Source organism: Lactuca serriola, chromosome 1 (genome assembly GCF_051521515.1).
Source record: "Lactuca serriola cultivar US96UC23 chromosome 1, Lser_US96UC23_V15, whole genome shotgun sequence".
Lineage (NCBI taxonomy): Eukaryota > Viridiplantae > Streptophyta > Magnoliopsida > Asterales > Asteraceae > Lactuca > Lactuca serriola.
In genome coordinates, this window is record NC_136408.1 from 51,158,851 (window position 1) to 51,175,791 (window position 16,941).

Here is a 16,941-nt window from a genome sequence, read left to right on the forward strand (position 1 = left end):
GATTGAGGCTTAACCCCTGTTTGATGTTTAGGTGACATGTAGAGCCAATATTTGGAGCAATGATCAGTTCAACTATTTTCTAGACTTTGAGGTGAGTGTTCCTTACTATACTCATGGGTCAAAGGCACCAATGTCGATCCTTTAGGTTGTGTCATGTACCCTAGAATATAGGTTGTTTCTATGTTGTAGTGAATTTATAGACTATTAAATATGTATGATTTCATGTACTTGATAGTTATGTGTTTATGTTTAGCTGTTGCATATGTCGACATAGTGTGGGTGGGTTGAGGGGCAATCTAGTTGGGAGAGTGTGGGCCAAATGCAATCCAGTGAGGAGACTATGGGCCAAGGGCAATCCAGTTGGGAGACTGTGGGCCAGGGGTAATCCAGTCAGGAGACAGTGGACCCAACATGCATGTTTGAATGTATTGTATGTCTATTGTGGTGTGTGGTATTTGGGGTGGGGGTACTCACTAAGCTTTGGATTATAGTTGATTTTATGGTTTGAGGTACATCAGAGGACGGGGTAAGGCGAAGGCGTGATTATGCACATCATCCTTGGATATTTTGTTGATTGATGATTTTGGGATACTCTGATTTTGATTATGTTCTTGAAAAAAAATGTTTTTGTATGGTTTATGGATTATTAAATGGTTTTAAAACTGAAATTTTCACTATGATTTTTGGGATGTTACACAATCTTTCTGATGTCACAGGGCTTCGCTAAAGTACCCCAAAAACTAAGGCTACTAAGCACCCTATCTCTAATTCATTTTTTATGACACACTTTTCCGTATAGAACTTAACGCAAGACTTGAAACAATTATAACATCTCCATATAAAGTCTGATTTAAGCGTTCTATATGCCTACGGAAATCATATTGATGTTACCTACATGCTTATGATGATTAATTTGGATAAAAATTAATATGTTTCTACTTTGAATTTTATAAACACTGGTTATATTAAATTTTATTGAAGGGTGAAAACGAGGTGTTACATATTAAAAACAACTTCTTGATTTATTGTATATAAATAATCTAAACAAATTTTTCTATACTCTGTTTTGGTACCCTATAAGTTAATACATAAAGTTGTTCAAATAAGTAACTCAAACACCCACTATATATGTTGCATATAACTTTTCTAAAATTTAGACATTTTGGGTGAATGTTATCTAAAATATTGACATCATTATCTCTTCAAAATTTTCATCTTGAAAAAAAGGAGATCAATGATTCCTTTTCTCCATCAATCAAACATCATAAAGTAGTAAGAGAAGAATCAAGAAATTATTGGAATAATTATTGATAATAATAAAAAAAAAAAAAAAAAGGAGTTGAAAATTTCATCAATTTATCAACAATTATTACATTTCTCCTCCAATTCCAATTAACTACTTAGTGTTTGTTTAGTATCATGTAATCACCTAAGGAAGGAAGAGTAACTGACAAGAATTGAAAAAATGGTGTGTAATGCAACTATTTACGATTCATCATGTTCTTTAGCCAAATATTTTTGTATGTCCATCTTTTAATTTGTAGTATTCTTCATTGTCAAATATTTTCCAACATTAACTATCATATATACAGTGCTTCAGTATACACTAAAATAATTTCTTTAAACTATGAATGTAACACCCAGTTTCCAGGTGCATTTCTTAATGTTTAAATTTTATTTATTTTGTAAATGTTGGCTCTACACAGGGCGTAGCTAGCCGAGCTACGTAGGGTGAAAATCATTAATTTGGAAGTTGGGACTTAATGTAATACGCAGGGCATACCCAAATTACATAGGGCGCAACCACATAGGGTGCAAACCCAAATTTTTGGGTTATTGACCCTATTTAAGGACCTTAATCTCATTGAGGCCCTTCTTGCTGAATGTCCCAAACCCTTTGTAGATTCGAAGATCGAATATAAACAAGAAAGAACAAGAAAGAACAATAAAGAACAATGAAGAACAGAAGTATCGCCAAATTGTTTCTTTCACCAAGAAAGAGTTTGTTTTCACCAAGAAAATGGGTTGTCACAAAGACGTAAATGACACCAAGTCGTTCAAAAGACGTACTCCCTAACATTAGGGTTTCACCCTAATGTTGATTACATACTAATCTATTCTAGAGAATCCCTTCGGTCAAGGGATTGTATCTAATCTTCATATAAACAAAACTGGTATAAAAGGAATGTATCAATAAGATCTTCTCCAGATTTGGATATCAGCACCAACACATCAAAAGTTGATCAGAGCATCAGCTTCAGCGTCATGGAGATCAACTTCAGCTTCAACTTCAGTCATCAACGTCAAGTTCAAGCTGATCAGATTCAACTTTACTAGATAGTGAATGACCATCAGTGAGTATCATCATCGTATCATCTGATTAGTGTGTCATCAGTGTATAACCACCAACGTCTGGACACACTGATCAGTCTTCAGTAGATGGTGTCTTCATGCCTTTGGTGTTGATAGAGTCTCCAGGGTCTTCCAGTCATCAGGGGATGTTCTTCAGTCTTCTACATATGAACTTCCATCAACATATATTCAGATTAACTTACTAAGCTAGCTCTGACAGATCAGCTTGTCTAAGTTATACTATTTACACTTACTTAGACAAAACTAATTGTCTACAATGAGCATATAAACTATAACTATGAAGTATATATTTTTCATCATCAAATATATAAAAATAAGTGACCCAACAATCTCCCCTGTTAGATAATGTCAAAACTAAACTAATAAAGAATGAACTAATAGATAAATACAACTGATGTAACACGTAGATTTCTGTCCCCCCTTAGATTTAGCTCCCCATCATATTTTTAACCTTCGTCTTTCAATAGTGTCTGATATTCAAGGAATGATTAAGTAACAATGTAGTAGAACTAGACATTTTCCCCATTTTTAAAATCATTAATAGGTACCACCACTTTTTTAAGGAGACAACAGGTAACCTGAAATAAAAATAAAACATTAAACAAAGTTAGAGGATAAGATATGTGTATCACACTATTGAGTTATTGCAATAGTAGATCATTTACACAGAATTACAAAGTCCCATCAGCATATGTTTTTAAACATTAAATCATTAACTTCTTATATTAGAAGAAAAAGGGCGAGAGTGGATATGTGTGTGTAATATATCACAATACATGATATACCCATCGACACAGAGTTTTCAAGTTCTCATCAGTGTCTGGTATTTGACATTGAATCATAAAACTTTTAAGAAGAATGATAAGGGTAAGAATGGGTTGGTGTGTATGATAGCCTATGGTACATAGACTAACCATCGACATCTACTTTCGAACTTTTATCAGTGTGTGGTATTGCACAGTAAATCATCAAGTTCTATAAAGAAGACTTGTGGAGAGAAGTAATTAAAATCGTGGAGTATATCCACCGTCAATTCATAATGGTACCATGTCATATCTCAGTCTAGGAGGTCAAGGACATGAATAAACCTTTTTTATTTAAGGACCATGCAAGGATCTTTTACGATGATCACTATGCAATGAAGGTAAGCCACTAGGTTATGCTCGATGTTTCAGCAGAACATGAGACTTGATGTGTACAACAAGCATGCTTCCAAGGAAGGATTCAAGTAAAAGATGATTAATCAAGAAAAATAAACACCCAAGCCTTGAAATAATTTTTTGATGTGGACCAGGACATCTCACTTTGAAAGTTTAGACAATGCTAGACAATCAGGGTGAGTGGGTGACTTAATGTCATCTCGGCAGATGGTCTCGCTGATGAGATACTTAGAGAGATTTAGACACATACATCAACATGCTTCTAGGGACACTATCTAGTCATAAGTTACATACCTTGCATAAGACATGCCACCATCAAATCATGAGAGGTACAATGATCTTATCACAAGAGACCAAACTAGATGAAGCATAGATCTCAACTTCAAAAACCATTTCTACATGCTTGTTAATTTTAGCTCATTTTCCTTTGTCAACCTTGATTGCTCCTCTAATCTTGTGGTTCATCAACAACTCTAATTTCGACTCAAAAAACATGACATCTTATAACACATAAATCTCTGTCAAATAGTTCTAAAATGGTGTAATGAGATTGCAAATCTTGAATCAGATGTGTATTGACACATTAGGTAGACTGGCACCAAGACCCACTAGAACCTGTCAGTTCTTAGCAAAAAGAGCCATTATGTGATCTAACATCCATGCCATCACTTGTTCTACTGCAGATCAGTAAGGAACTTTGAACATACAATAAAGATATGACGGTTAGACACTTTAGGGGTAAATAAGTTCTAATGTTTATAGATAATTTGAAAAATCAGACACATCGTTAAATTTGCCCCCCATAGTTGTTGAGTTGACTCCATTTCATTACTTCATGCATAGAAGATATACACCTGAAAAGCTTTCCTGAGAAGACATGCATAACACTTATTTTAGATTTTAAAGGATAACTATAAAAGACAAGATTTAAACAAACCAACTAAAACATAAAAAATAAAATTCAAACGAATTAAAATGAAATAAATTTGACACTTATTTTTGTATTAAAATATAACTAGAAAAATAAATATAAAAGATAAAACTAAAATTAAATAATTTTAACAAGTATGAAGGAAAATATACAAAAGGAAATTAACTATCCCTTTAGAAAATAAATTTATTTATCTTATCTCATAATTTTTTTCATTATATATATATATATATATATATATATATATATATATATATATATATATAAAGAAAAAAAACTTTTGAAAAATCGATTTTTTTTTTCTAAATTTTGATATTATTATTATTATTATTTTAACAAAAAGAAAACTAATTAAAAAGTTTTGAAATACTCTTTTTTATTATTATTTTTTATATGTATATATATTCAAAGAAAAGGAAAATTTTAATTAATTTTTTTTATTCTATTTTTAAAATGGAAAACTAACTAAACAAAAAAAATTATTTAAAAAAAACTAAATAAAACATTGAAAAACGATTTTTTTGGCTTTGACAATCAACAACAGCAAAGACTTGCAATAACCCAATTTGCTTTTTGCACCGGTTCACATTGTATGCAAAGTCTGTACAAACACACATGACTTTCTTTGAAAAATGCCCTTTCAACCATTGTACCATCGATATGTCTTACTTTGGTTATGGAAATTTGCAAAAAGTGAGGAACACCCGTGTAAAGAGAGAAATGGCATTTCCTTCTTGCAAATTTGTACAATACCAGACAAACCCAAATAGCAACTTTCAGACCTGCTGCAACATTTTCTTTCCTTATTTCCATTTCTTTTCTTCTCTTGTCAACAACTCCTTACTGCCAAACCCATATCCATAGTACAACATGGAATTTCAACATTACAAGCAAAGCACCATTCTTATCTTCTACTGATTTGGAGTACCCACGTGCCCTGTAGAAAACACAATGTAGAGCCATTTACCATTTACCATGCACCTGATTTGACTTTTCTCTCTTTGAGCCTAGACATGCAGAAATAACTCTTGTGAAGTTAGTGATTTTCTCCCTCCACCTTTTTGGAAATAATCTCTTGCACAAGAAAGTATTGTTAGCTTTGTGAACCATTTGAAATACAATTCTTTGACAACCTTTTGAAGCATGGCTATTCCTGTTCCTGAGAGACTCATATCTTCTACTCAAAAATCTTTTCCAAGCAATAACAATACATACATGACAACTACAAGACCATACCTAGTTGTTATCATCTTTCAACGGCACTAAAACACCCATGTTTTGTCTTTATTTGAACACAAAAACCTATGTTTTTTCTTTGCTTTTGTTGAGATTGTCTCCGAGGAACTAACATCAAGATAGGTTATCATTCGCAATGTTGGTATTTTCACCAACCTACAATTCTATAAAAACAATGTAACAGTCGAGAATAAAAGGAAGAAAGTAACACATGAGGTTGAAAGCTTCAAGCTTTATTCAATTGAAAATAATAGATGAAGTAGTAGTTCAACATACTTCAAAACAAACTATTTAAACACAAAAACTATGCGACAAACTAGCAACTAACTCCAATTAACCTAAGACTCGGAGTTTCTAAACCCACATGGTTTGATTTATTATAATCTAAAATAAACGTACATTAATAAAATAAAATTCAGAATTATTTCATCATTTTCCCCCTTAATTCAGAAGTCCAAACCTTCTTAATTCCAAGGAGAAACATCGTCTCCTCAAACTTTAGTCTTCCTAGTGGCTTCGTGAGTATATATGCCTCTTGCTCTTTGCTCCATACATGTGTTACAATGATTTCCCCATTTTCCACACATTCACGAATAAAGTGAAAACCTATATCTATGTGCTTACTTCTGCCATGGAAGACTGGGTTTTTCATAAGATCAAGAGATGATCTGTTATCAACCAACATTGCTACAGTTGGTACCTTTTGCCATGTTATTTAACTAATAAGTTTCCTTCGCCATATTCCTTGGCAGGCTGCCTTGGTGGCTGTTATAAGCTCTGCTTCACAAGAAGAGAGTGCTACACACCTCTCGAACTTGGTGTTCCTATCCTCCTTGAATGTGTGAACACTTTCAGAGCAACTTCATATCACCAGAAGATCATCTATATACACTCCTACGGTCAGAGTGTTTCCATCATTATTATTCGTGTAGATTAAGTACTCGTGAGCACATCTATTGAAACCCAGGCTTCTCAAGTGTTGATCTAAGCAAGCGTTCCAAGCTCTGGGTGCTTGTTTTAGGCCGTATAAGGCTTTTGACAGCTTGTAAACCTTGTGAGCGTCACCTTTCTTCTGGTAACCTTCTGGCTGGGAAACATAGACTTCTTCCTCTAAGTCGCCATTCAAAAACGCCAATTTCACATCCAGATGATGCACTTTCCACCCGTTTGAACATGCTAAGCCCAAGATAAGTCAGGTTGTTTCAATTCTATCCACCGGTGCGAAGACTTTGTCGTAGTCAATTTCATGCTTCTGAACATACCCCTTTGCCACAATCCTAGATTTATGCTTCATGATTTTCCCATTTAGGTATCGCTTTAGCTTGTATATCCATTTTAATCCAATGGCCTTTCGATTCTTTGGAAGATCGACTAACTTCCAAGTGTTGTTCTTCTCAATCGAGGTCAATTCTGCGTCCATCGCTTCTAGCTACTCCATTTTCTTACTCGCTTCAATGTACGATGTTGGTTTTTCATTGTTGTGTATCATCATGAGATCTTCTGGGGGTAGATGATTTTCCTCTGTGTTCTCGTACAAGTTTGTGAGTAATCTGAAGCGTTTTGGGGCACCACCACATGTGGAGCTGGAGGCAGTGCTCGGAGTCATAGGCGGATTTGAGGGATTTGGGATAATGGGAGAGTTGGGTGTCCCCGGTGGGCTCGCTTGCAGGTGACCCGAGTTAGTGGACTGTTTATTGTCGGCCCAACAATATTATGATGTGGTGACCCATTTTCCTGATCTGATTTGTCCGGTACCCACTCACCTTCATCGTCATATATCTCATTGTCAAAATCAAAACCTTCGACGATGAAGCTCATGCCTGGTGTTGCTTTAATCTTACCACTCTTCTCCCACATCCAAGTTCTTTGTTCTTTGATGTAACGCCCGTAGATCCGGGCTAGTCAATTTAGAGATAATAGGGGTCGAAAACGACTTTTTGACAAAGATTATTTATTCTAAATAATCATAACCAAGTTGTAGAATATGTCTTAAGGGTTCCGTACATATAAAGAGCGCCGAAATCCGAGTTATAACGAAAAAGTTATGACTCGTCGAAGTTTAGCGACGGAAGCAGCACGGCACCGCGAAGACGTAAATAATGAATTTATGATAGAGAGACTTTTAGCCTTAGTAATCTAAATGAAATTCGTAGAATATATTACCCTGAGAACATCCATAAAAAGAACGCCCAAATCTGACTTCGTATGAAGAAGTTATGATTTTTCGAAGTTTCGGCTTAGCGGTGTACAGCCCGAAGTTCGAGTATTAGATCGAGCGGTTTTAGCCGACACAACCTAAACAAGAATCGAATATCTCATTATTAGTAGTGTAACGATAAAAAGACAGACGAAAATGGACATCAGATGAAGAAGTTATGAGATTTTAACGGACCAATCCTGTCCCGGCCTGTTAAAAATATAACTTTAAAAATAAAGTCAAAATTAGCCGACGGAGTCTAAACGAAAGTTGTAGAGTACATCTCCACCTACGCGTGGATATAAATAACGTCAAAAACGGAGTTCGTATGAACGAGTTACAAATTATAATAGCATATTTACGTATTAAAATAAAATATAAATCATATATACGTACACATATATATATACATATGTATATATCATTAGAAAGGTATCGACGATGCGGTCATTATAAGACTAATGTTGAGTTCTTTCGACATTAGTTTAGTACAAATATAATTAAATCTATTTAAAATAGTATTATAAAGGGGTGTTTAGTTGTTTATATAACTATAAAGTCATTAACTAATTATGGAGGGTAATTTTTGTAAATTCAATTACTATAAGTAAGAGGCTTGGGCTCTCATATTTCTTGCACCATTCTCTTGATTCAAGAGTCTTTCTCTTCTTATCCCCCGAGCATTTCGGTCCCTCGTGATTCGTTGCACCATTCTCTTGATTCAAGAGTCTTTCTATTCTTATCCCCCGAGCATTTCGGTCCCTCGTGATTCGACTTCTCTTTCTGTAGTTTTAGTATAGTAAGGTGAGCGCTGAAGCGATGCACGAATCTTTCTTAGAAAGATTCAGCGACGAAGTTCTGCCCCTGCAGAGCCCAACTCCTAGCTAAAATCCTCTTGTAAGTAAGTTATGCTTACCCTATTTTAATATAGCTTATATTTAAAATTAATATTGTTATTATGAATTTATAATAAATATTTGAGCTATTATTATGACTTATATAAGTGTCATTATAATATCTTGTTAACTACTCGCGGTACGGGGAATCTAGTTTAAAGGGCCGCATATGGTTGTTGGATTTCAGAAGTGCTATACGCCAAAATGGTCCTGCCCTCCGGTGTTTTATGTCTGGCCCCTGTCTGTACATAGTGGTTGGAAAGTATTGTTTAAACGCTTATATAATAATAATAATAAGACTAATAATTAGTCACGGTAAATATTAGACTAAAATCTAGTGGTAATAATACTAGGTTTCGTCGAAGGAAATTATTTTAAAGTAAACAAAGTGTTGTCCGAGTACCGAGTCACCACCTTCTTAGGTGAGTGCATAGTTACTTTCATCTTACACATAGATATGAAGTATTTTCTATATATTACGTGTTATGTGTGCATATTATCTGAATACTTGTTGTCTATGCTGGATGAACAATTTTATACATGTTTTAAATGATTTAAAATGTATATGTATTTTATATCTACGATAATGTTGGGGTAAAACATGGGTAGATGTAATAGATGGAATATGAGTTTGATGATTAGTTGAGAGGTGTTATAGACCACGAGGTGAGGGTGAGAGGTGGACAATGTGAGAAGCATTTTCCCAAACGATGGCCCTGTCATTCAGCAGAGTATGGATGACAACCACGGACTATTCTAGACAATCCAGCGGAACACTAGCAGTCTCGCAACTTGTAGGTGTTGTGAACGATGTGTTCACCCGGTGTACTCTAAACCTTGGCGACCATGCAAACTTGGTGCCTAAACCTTGGCGATCATGCAGACTTGATGCCTAAACCCTGGCGACTATGTAGACTTAGTGCCCGTTGTGTAAACCTTGGCGATCATGCAGACTTGATGTCTAACCCCTGGCGACTATGCAGACTTAGTGCCTATTGTGTTAACCGTGGCAACGATGGACTTCGTGCCGATTCCTTAGAATGATCCTTAGGGATAAATGAACGAGGAATAGCTGATTTTTAGGGTAGATCCTTAAGAATAAAGAAGATAATGGGGATGGGTAATTGGGTTGATTGCTTAATTGTTTAAACATAATAATTATATTATTGTGGGTTGAAAACCCTATGTACTCACCAGGTTTCCCAACCTGACCCACTCAGTTTATTTAAATCACAGGTGTTGTTATGAAGTCACATTACACTGAGAGATGAATGAGATATAAATCACTAGTGATAATGAATGTAAGTTCTGTTTATGCTTATGTTTCTGTATTGATGATGACATCCCAAATGTTTTAAAATGATTAGTATACTTTTCTTTGGAAATGATTTGATAACGTATTTATCATGTTTTACTGGGAACAAATTCCGCAACATTTTTATTAAAAGAGGTACTCTGATTTTCATAAAGCATAAACAAAATCGGTCTTTTCTGGCCGTGAAAATAAGGATGTCACATTTGAATACTACATCACAACTTACATATAATTTCCTAGTATCTGGGTCCAATAATCAATAAGCTTTTGACCCTTTTTCGATTCCTAGATGAACTAGACGAATGCTCTTGTCTTCTATGTGGCTTTCTCCCAGTCCACCTCTCGTATGGAGTTGCATTCTTTTAAGCTTTAGTGTGTGCTCTGTTCAGGACATAAACAGAGTGATTCACCGCTTCACCCCACAATACGTCTGGCATTTCCATAGTCTTCAAATTACATCTCATCATCTCCAAAACAATTCGATTTTACCTCTCTACAACCCTATTTTCCTGTGGGGAGTACGGAGATGTGTAGCGTCTTTCCAACTCGGTTTTGTTACAGTACATGGTAAACTCATTTGAAAAGAACTCTCCTCCACGATCTGTTCCGAAAACCTTCACTTTCTCCCTTGTTTCAGTCTCTACTAGGATGTCAAAAAGTCTCGTGGGACCCCGTTCCCATGGGGGCCCCGTCCCGTTTGGGGGAAATTTTTTAAAGAAATCGGGTCCGGGGACGGGGCCGGGGGCAAGGTTAACTCCCGTTTTAATTTCGGGGGCGAGGGTGGGGATATCCAATCCCGTCCCCAAACCCCCATGAGGACCCCGTTAATAAATTACACATATATTTACATATATTAAATATATAAATATAATAAACTATAACATGATTTTGAGCTTCCAAAATTCATCAAAAAACATGTTTTTAAATTGTTAGTATAACGTTTTTAAGATGTCATAACTTTTTTTATTTTTAACATGTAAAATTCTACTATACATAATTATTTGTTACCTAAAAAATAGCTTCTTTTAACATAAATAACAACTTCTTTTGGCCAAAAAAAAAGACAGTCTAAAATTAATTGGGGGCGGGGGAGCGGGTGTGGGGGTGGGGGTATAATAAAGGGGATTCAGGGGTGGGGCGGAGGTAGGAAGGCTGAACATTTCGGGGGCGGGGGCGGGGACGGGGGAACAAGGAAATTTCGGGGGCGGGGGCGGGGGATGCACTCCTCGTTCCGTTTGCCCCCGTTGACATCCCTTGTCTCTACCTTCTCCCTTAAGTTCTTAAAGACTTGCAAAGCTTCATCCTTTGATTTCATCAAGTAAAGCCACATTATCATGCTATAATCATCAACTATTAGCATGAAATACCTGTTCCCTGAGGGTATAGGAGGTGTGACTGGCCCACATAAGTCACCATGAATGAGTTCAAGCTTCTTCTTTGCTCTGTAATTCGTGTGTGAAGGAAACGGGTTTCTCGTCTGCTTTCCAACCAAACATCCTTCACAGGGTTGTGATTTGTGAAGGGATCTTTATCTTTGGCATCCCTTCGATCAACTTCTTATCCACCATGTGTTTTATTGAATTGAAATTGATATGATCCAATCTCTTGTGCCACAACCACGTTGGGTCATCAACTTGAGTGGTCAAACACATCACACCAATTTCTTCTAGCTCTATCTTGTAGAGACGATTTGCTGATCTTCGAACCTTCATTAATAAATTTCCAACAGGATCATGAACCCATAAAAATGGATCCTTGATTCTGATTTCATCTCCGCCTTCTGCTAATTGACCCAAGCTAATTATATTACTATATAAACTAGGAATGTAGTATACCTCATTCAGCTTTCGTTGCCACCATCTTTGCATTGAAACACAATTGAGCCTTTTTCTTCAATTCTAACTCTTGCTTCATTGAAAAACTTCACATATCCTTGGATTGTTTTGTTTAGAGTTCTAAACTTATGTTTATCTCCAGTCATGTGATTACTAGCTCTTGTATGTTCCGATCAGTTGTGGATATTGTTAACATGGTATAGTTAATAATAACACCATTCCATAATAGAAAATTTTGAAAATTTATTTTTCTATACTTAATAATAATACCATTCCATAATAGAAATGTAAATTCTTGATTTTTTTTCTTCTGTAAATAAATGTTATTTGGGATATAAATAAACGAAATAAATAACCACTATTTATACTTAAGTATTATTATTTAACCTTTCGTAATGGGTATAAGTTTTTTAAATTAGTTCTGTTGGTTCAAATTCTTAGTTTGATATGCTTAACGAAAAATTATATACTTACACTAAAAGGTAATATTCTTTGATTATTAATAAAAGTAACTTTTTTACTTTGAATAAATTTATATTTATAAATATAAATAGTAATATCCCTTGATGAAAAACAAGATAAATGTATATAATTGTTATATTTAGCGCTTATATAAACATATATTGAATTCTAAAATAATAAAATAAAAAACAGTGAAATATATATTGAAACAAATTGTGTAACGTTTCATTGAAAAGCAATGAAAATTTTATTCATATATAACTGAATATAAAGTATATTATATTATAATATACTGACAAACAATAGTGAAAAAGAGATTAAGATCATCATGCATAATTTAGGGGTGTAAACGAGCCGAGTCGAGCCGAATATTACCAAGCTCGAAGCTCGGCTCGACTAAAATACTCGAGCTCGAAACTCGGTTTGAATTCGACTCGAGCATTGATTTTAAGCTCGAGCTCGGGCTCGTGAAATACTCGACAGTCTTGAGCTCGGCTCGGCTCAACTAATATTTAAAAAAAAAAAAGCAAAATCACTAAATTGAGTAAAAAATATTAAATATTCCACATGTAAATGTCCAAACTACAAAAAAAAAAAAAAGAACCACTATTAATCACCTAATATCAATATAACATCAACCATGTATGTCATAAATGAATAATTATAAAGAAATGACATATATCTTATAAATGAACAATTATAAAGAAATGACATATATGTAAATTACACTAAGCTCGACTAAGCTCGCGAGCCTTACGAGCTAAGTATTTTTGTACTCGAGCTCGGCTCGATAAGGTACTCGAGTAGCTCGAGCTCGAGCTCGGCTCGATTAAGGTCGAGTCGATTTCAAGTATTTTCCGAGTCGGTCTCGAGTTTCTCGCTAGTTGGCTTGTCTCACTTACACCCTTAATGCATATGTTTACTCTATCACACAAAATTACAATTTTCTTTTACTATAAAGTCTTTCCAAAAACATTTATCTCTTAAAAAGATAAAATGTCTTTTTCTCTTACGTCTCTTGCTGTCATTTGATTATCTATTGGTTTCTAAAAAATCAAACAAGAAAGTATTACTGTATTTTTGTTTGAATCCCTGATATATTGGGTGTGCTTGGCAAAAATAATTGTTAGCTGGAAGCGGTTAGTGGATAGCTGGTAGCGGGTAACGGGTAGTAGGGGTGAGCGTGATGCGGTTCGGTGCGGTTATTAGCCAAAATCTCACCACTAACCGCAAATGCGGTTAATCCATTTTCAAAACCGCTTGGTGCGGTTATTTTTGCGGTGCGGTTAGGCGGTTATTTTTGCGGTGCGGTTTTATTTTTTTGTGTTGCGGTTAATAACCACATGGATTTGGTGCGGTTATTTTGTGTGGTTTTTAACCATAGTTTAGAGCTCAAATGGTTTTAAGAGTTCAAACATATTACTTTTAATGATTAAAAAAAACCATAAGGTATAAGACAATTAACTTAAATCACAAACAACTAATATCTTAAAAACATCAAATCAATAGTAATTAACAATAAATATCTTAAAATTGTTTAATTTCACCATTTTTCAAAGTTAAATATAACAAAAAAAACAACACTTTTGTCTTCTAGTATTTTATCTATCTTTCATCTATAAAACTTGTTTTATTTTTAATATTTAATATAATAACAATTAATAATAATATTGTATATAATATATGCGGTGCGATGCGGTTTTTTTGCGGTTTTTGAAAACTTATAACCGTACCGTACCGCAAATTTGCGGTTTTTGAAAAATAAAAAATCTCACCATTGGTTTTTATTGCGGTTGCGATTTATGCGGTTAATTTTAGTTGCGGTGCGGTTTTTGCTCACCCCTAACGGGTAGCATGTAGCGGGTAGCTGGTAGTGGGAAGCTGTAAGTTTTATTTGTTATATGAGTGTTTGGTAAAAATAGCTAAATATATAAAATTACATAAAAGGACAATTGATTAAAAATAAACAAATATATAAATATATTTTTAAGGGTAATTATGAAAATTGATTTCAAAAGCTTAGTAGCGTTTTGTTAAACGCTACATGAAGTAGCTTTTAGATTTTGAGCATTTTGTTTAAACTAAAAGTTAAACACTCATACAGTCAAACGAAGTTTTTTGTTTAAACTATAGCGTTTTGTCAAAAGCTAAAAGCTACAAACTCTCAAACGCTTCCAAAAGTTTCGTGTCAAACACGATTGTATCTTTGTTTGAATACCTACCATTGTTTATTTTTGAAACCTGACATTGCTTTTTTTCTTTTCCATAATCAATTATGTAATCCGATTTCCTAGACAACGACAACTCAATAAATAATTTTATGGGAACTAAAAATAATTGGTTTAATTTATTTTATCGACATTTAATTAAATAAGTTATTATTTAGGTCATAGTTCTTAGGTTTATTTGACTTTCACAATAAAACACTTTCCAACTCTTCAATTCCTTTATTAATATTTTCTTTTTCTAACTTTTTCCATTTAAAGAACATTTAAAATACTCCTATTAATACCCTATTTTTTCTAACACTACTCCTTAATTATTACTTGTTTGGTATCGGATTTTATAACACTTATTTTTATAAAAGTTTTTCCAAAATTCTAACCAATATATATAAAATGTATTCTTTTCAAACATTGAATATTATGCATTGCAAACAATCAAAATATTAATTAGGGTGTTGATTTTGACACTCCACTCTAGTCTAATACATTTTAATCTATATAAGTTATTATAGGTTATTATGTTAATTAATCATTTTACTAACTGTTACTATTTATTATATTATTATTATTATTATATAATCATTTTATTAATTTTATTTTTTAATTATTAGTTATTTCTTACAATTAACAATTTTTATTAGTCTTATTATTATTTAAATAATAGTTTATAAATAAATAGTAAAAAATATGACTTTTTTTTTCTATCCACGTCATATTTTTTTACGCTTTAACTTAATATTGTGATTTACATATGTTAATATAACTATTTTTTTTAAAAAAATTGGACCATTTATTCATACGATTTATTTTGGAAATATGTTTCATTTGTTGAAAAAGGATTTAAACATCACACAAAATTACATTATCATTGTTGACATTATTTTTCTTAACCGAAGGTTTATTGATCAAAATTATTGTTGGATCTGTTATCTACTCCATTCTCCTTAAATAATTGTATTTGATATGATCTGGTTGATTTTTGTATATTTCTTTAAACCTTTGCATATGATTATCAACATTAAGATCATCATATTCCACAGATATAGAAGACGTCAAATCAAGCTTTCTCCAAAAAGCATCATTCGAATCTAATGGAATAGGTGAGCCTATAGTCAAACAGACAAAATATCATAAAGTGGTTATAAGTATAAAATGTCAACTTAATCCAATAGATTAAACATACCTGTACCAACATACATCACAAGTTCGTGAGCACATGGTAATCCAAAACATGTCCGCAATTGACATCCACAATTCTCAGGAGTTAGTGCAAATCTTTTTGACCGATGAAACTCTTCCAAGATTTTATCCATAGCATGCACTGAAACACGTTTTCGCAATATTTCGAATATCCGATCCTTAAACCTTGGCATATAAGTGATTATGCAACGTGTGAAAGTTTCTTTGATAGCAGTTTCTTGTGATTGTACAACTTTTTCAATAACATGTATGAATTTGTCCAAATCACATTTCGCATATTCCAGGTGTTTTTTCAGTTTGGCATGTTGGCTCTCGACTCTGTTTGTTGTTGAATTTCCAAAATTAATATGTTTGTCGGTCCACAATGATACAAATCTTTCAGCATACTTCCCCAACCACACAGTATAAAGATAATCAAAAACATCTAAAAGGTGAAGAAAAAACAAATTAGTTTGAATAAATTAATAATAATTACTTCAACAAATATAAGAATAATACCTGCATGTTCGAACAATAATGTTTGAAGGTCCGCATAATTTTGCATATATGCATTTAGTGTTGGAGATTCAACTAATTTCTTCCACTTTACATGAAAAGAATTCCAAGTCTTTTGTGGTTTGATTCGTTGTCTGCAATGCTTTGTTATATCGTTGAATATATGTCACCTACAAAGTAAATGATTACTTTGTGAAAAAACATCTTTGCATGCTTTCATCAATGTTAAATCTCTATCGGTGACGATAACATGAGGACTGAAAGAATCGTTAATCGTCAATTTCAAACAAGTCAATGCCGATATATAGTTGCTCGTTTTTTCATTATGTATGAATGCAAAGGCTATGGAAAACGTCTTGTTTGTAGAAGTGACACCAACAATTTCTAGAAAAAGAAGATTATACTTGTTTGTTTTATATGTAGCATCCATCAACACCGCATATGGAAATGTTTGCCACATCTTTAATGATGTTGGATGAATAAAAAATAGATCTTCTAGCTCGTTAGTAATCGTGTTTACACGATACTGTAAGTTATACCCTTTAGTTTGCAAAATGTGCATAACATTCCGCATCGGGGTTCTCCCTTCTCGCCGAGATCTCCCAAACTTCTTGAA

The 16,941-nt window shown here is 33.7% G+C and overlaps 1 protein-coding gene across 1 annotated transcript; it reads right to left on the minus strand.

Annotated features, from left to right (window-relative positions):
- Positions 1-15,560: 15,560 nt before the first annotated feature.
- On the minus strand, positions 15,561-16,899 carry LOC145054786 (uncharacterized). The gene is made up of 3 exons (XM_079003042.1): positions 16,515-16,899; positions 15,814-16,254; positions 15,561-15,736 (listed from the first exon to the last, which is right to left on the minus strand). Exons 1-3 carry the CDS (start codon positions 16,897-16,899, stop codon positions 15,561-15,563), a joined length of 1,002 nt encoding a protein of 333 aa, XP_078859168.1.
- Between the last annotated feature and the right edge of the window lie 42 nt (positions 16,900-16,941).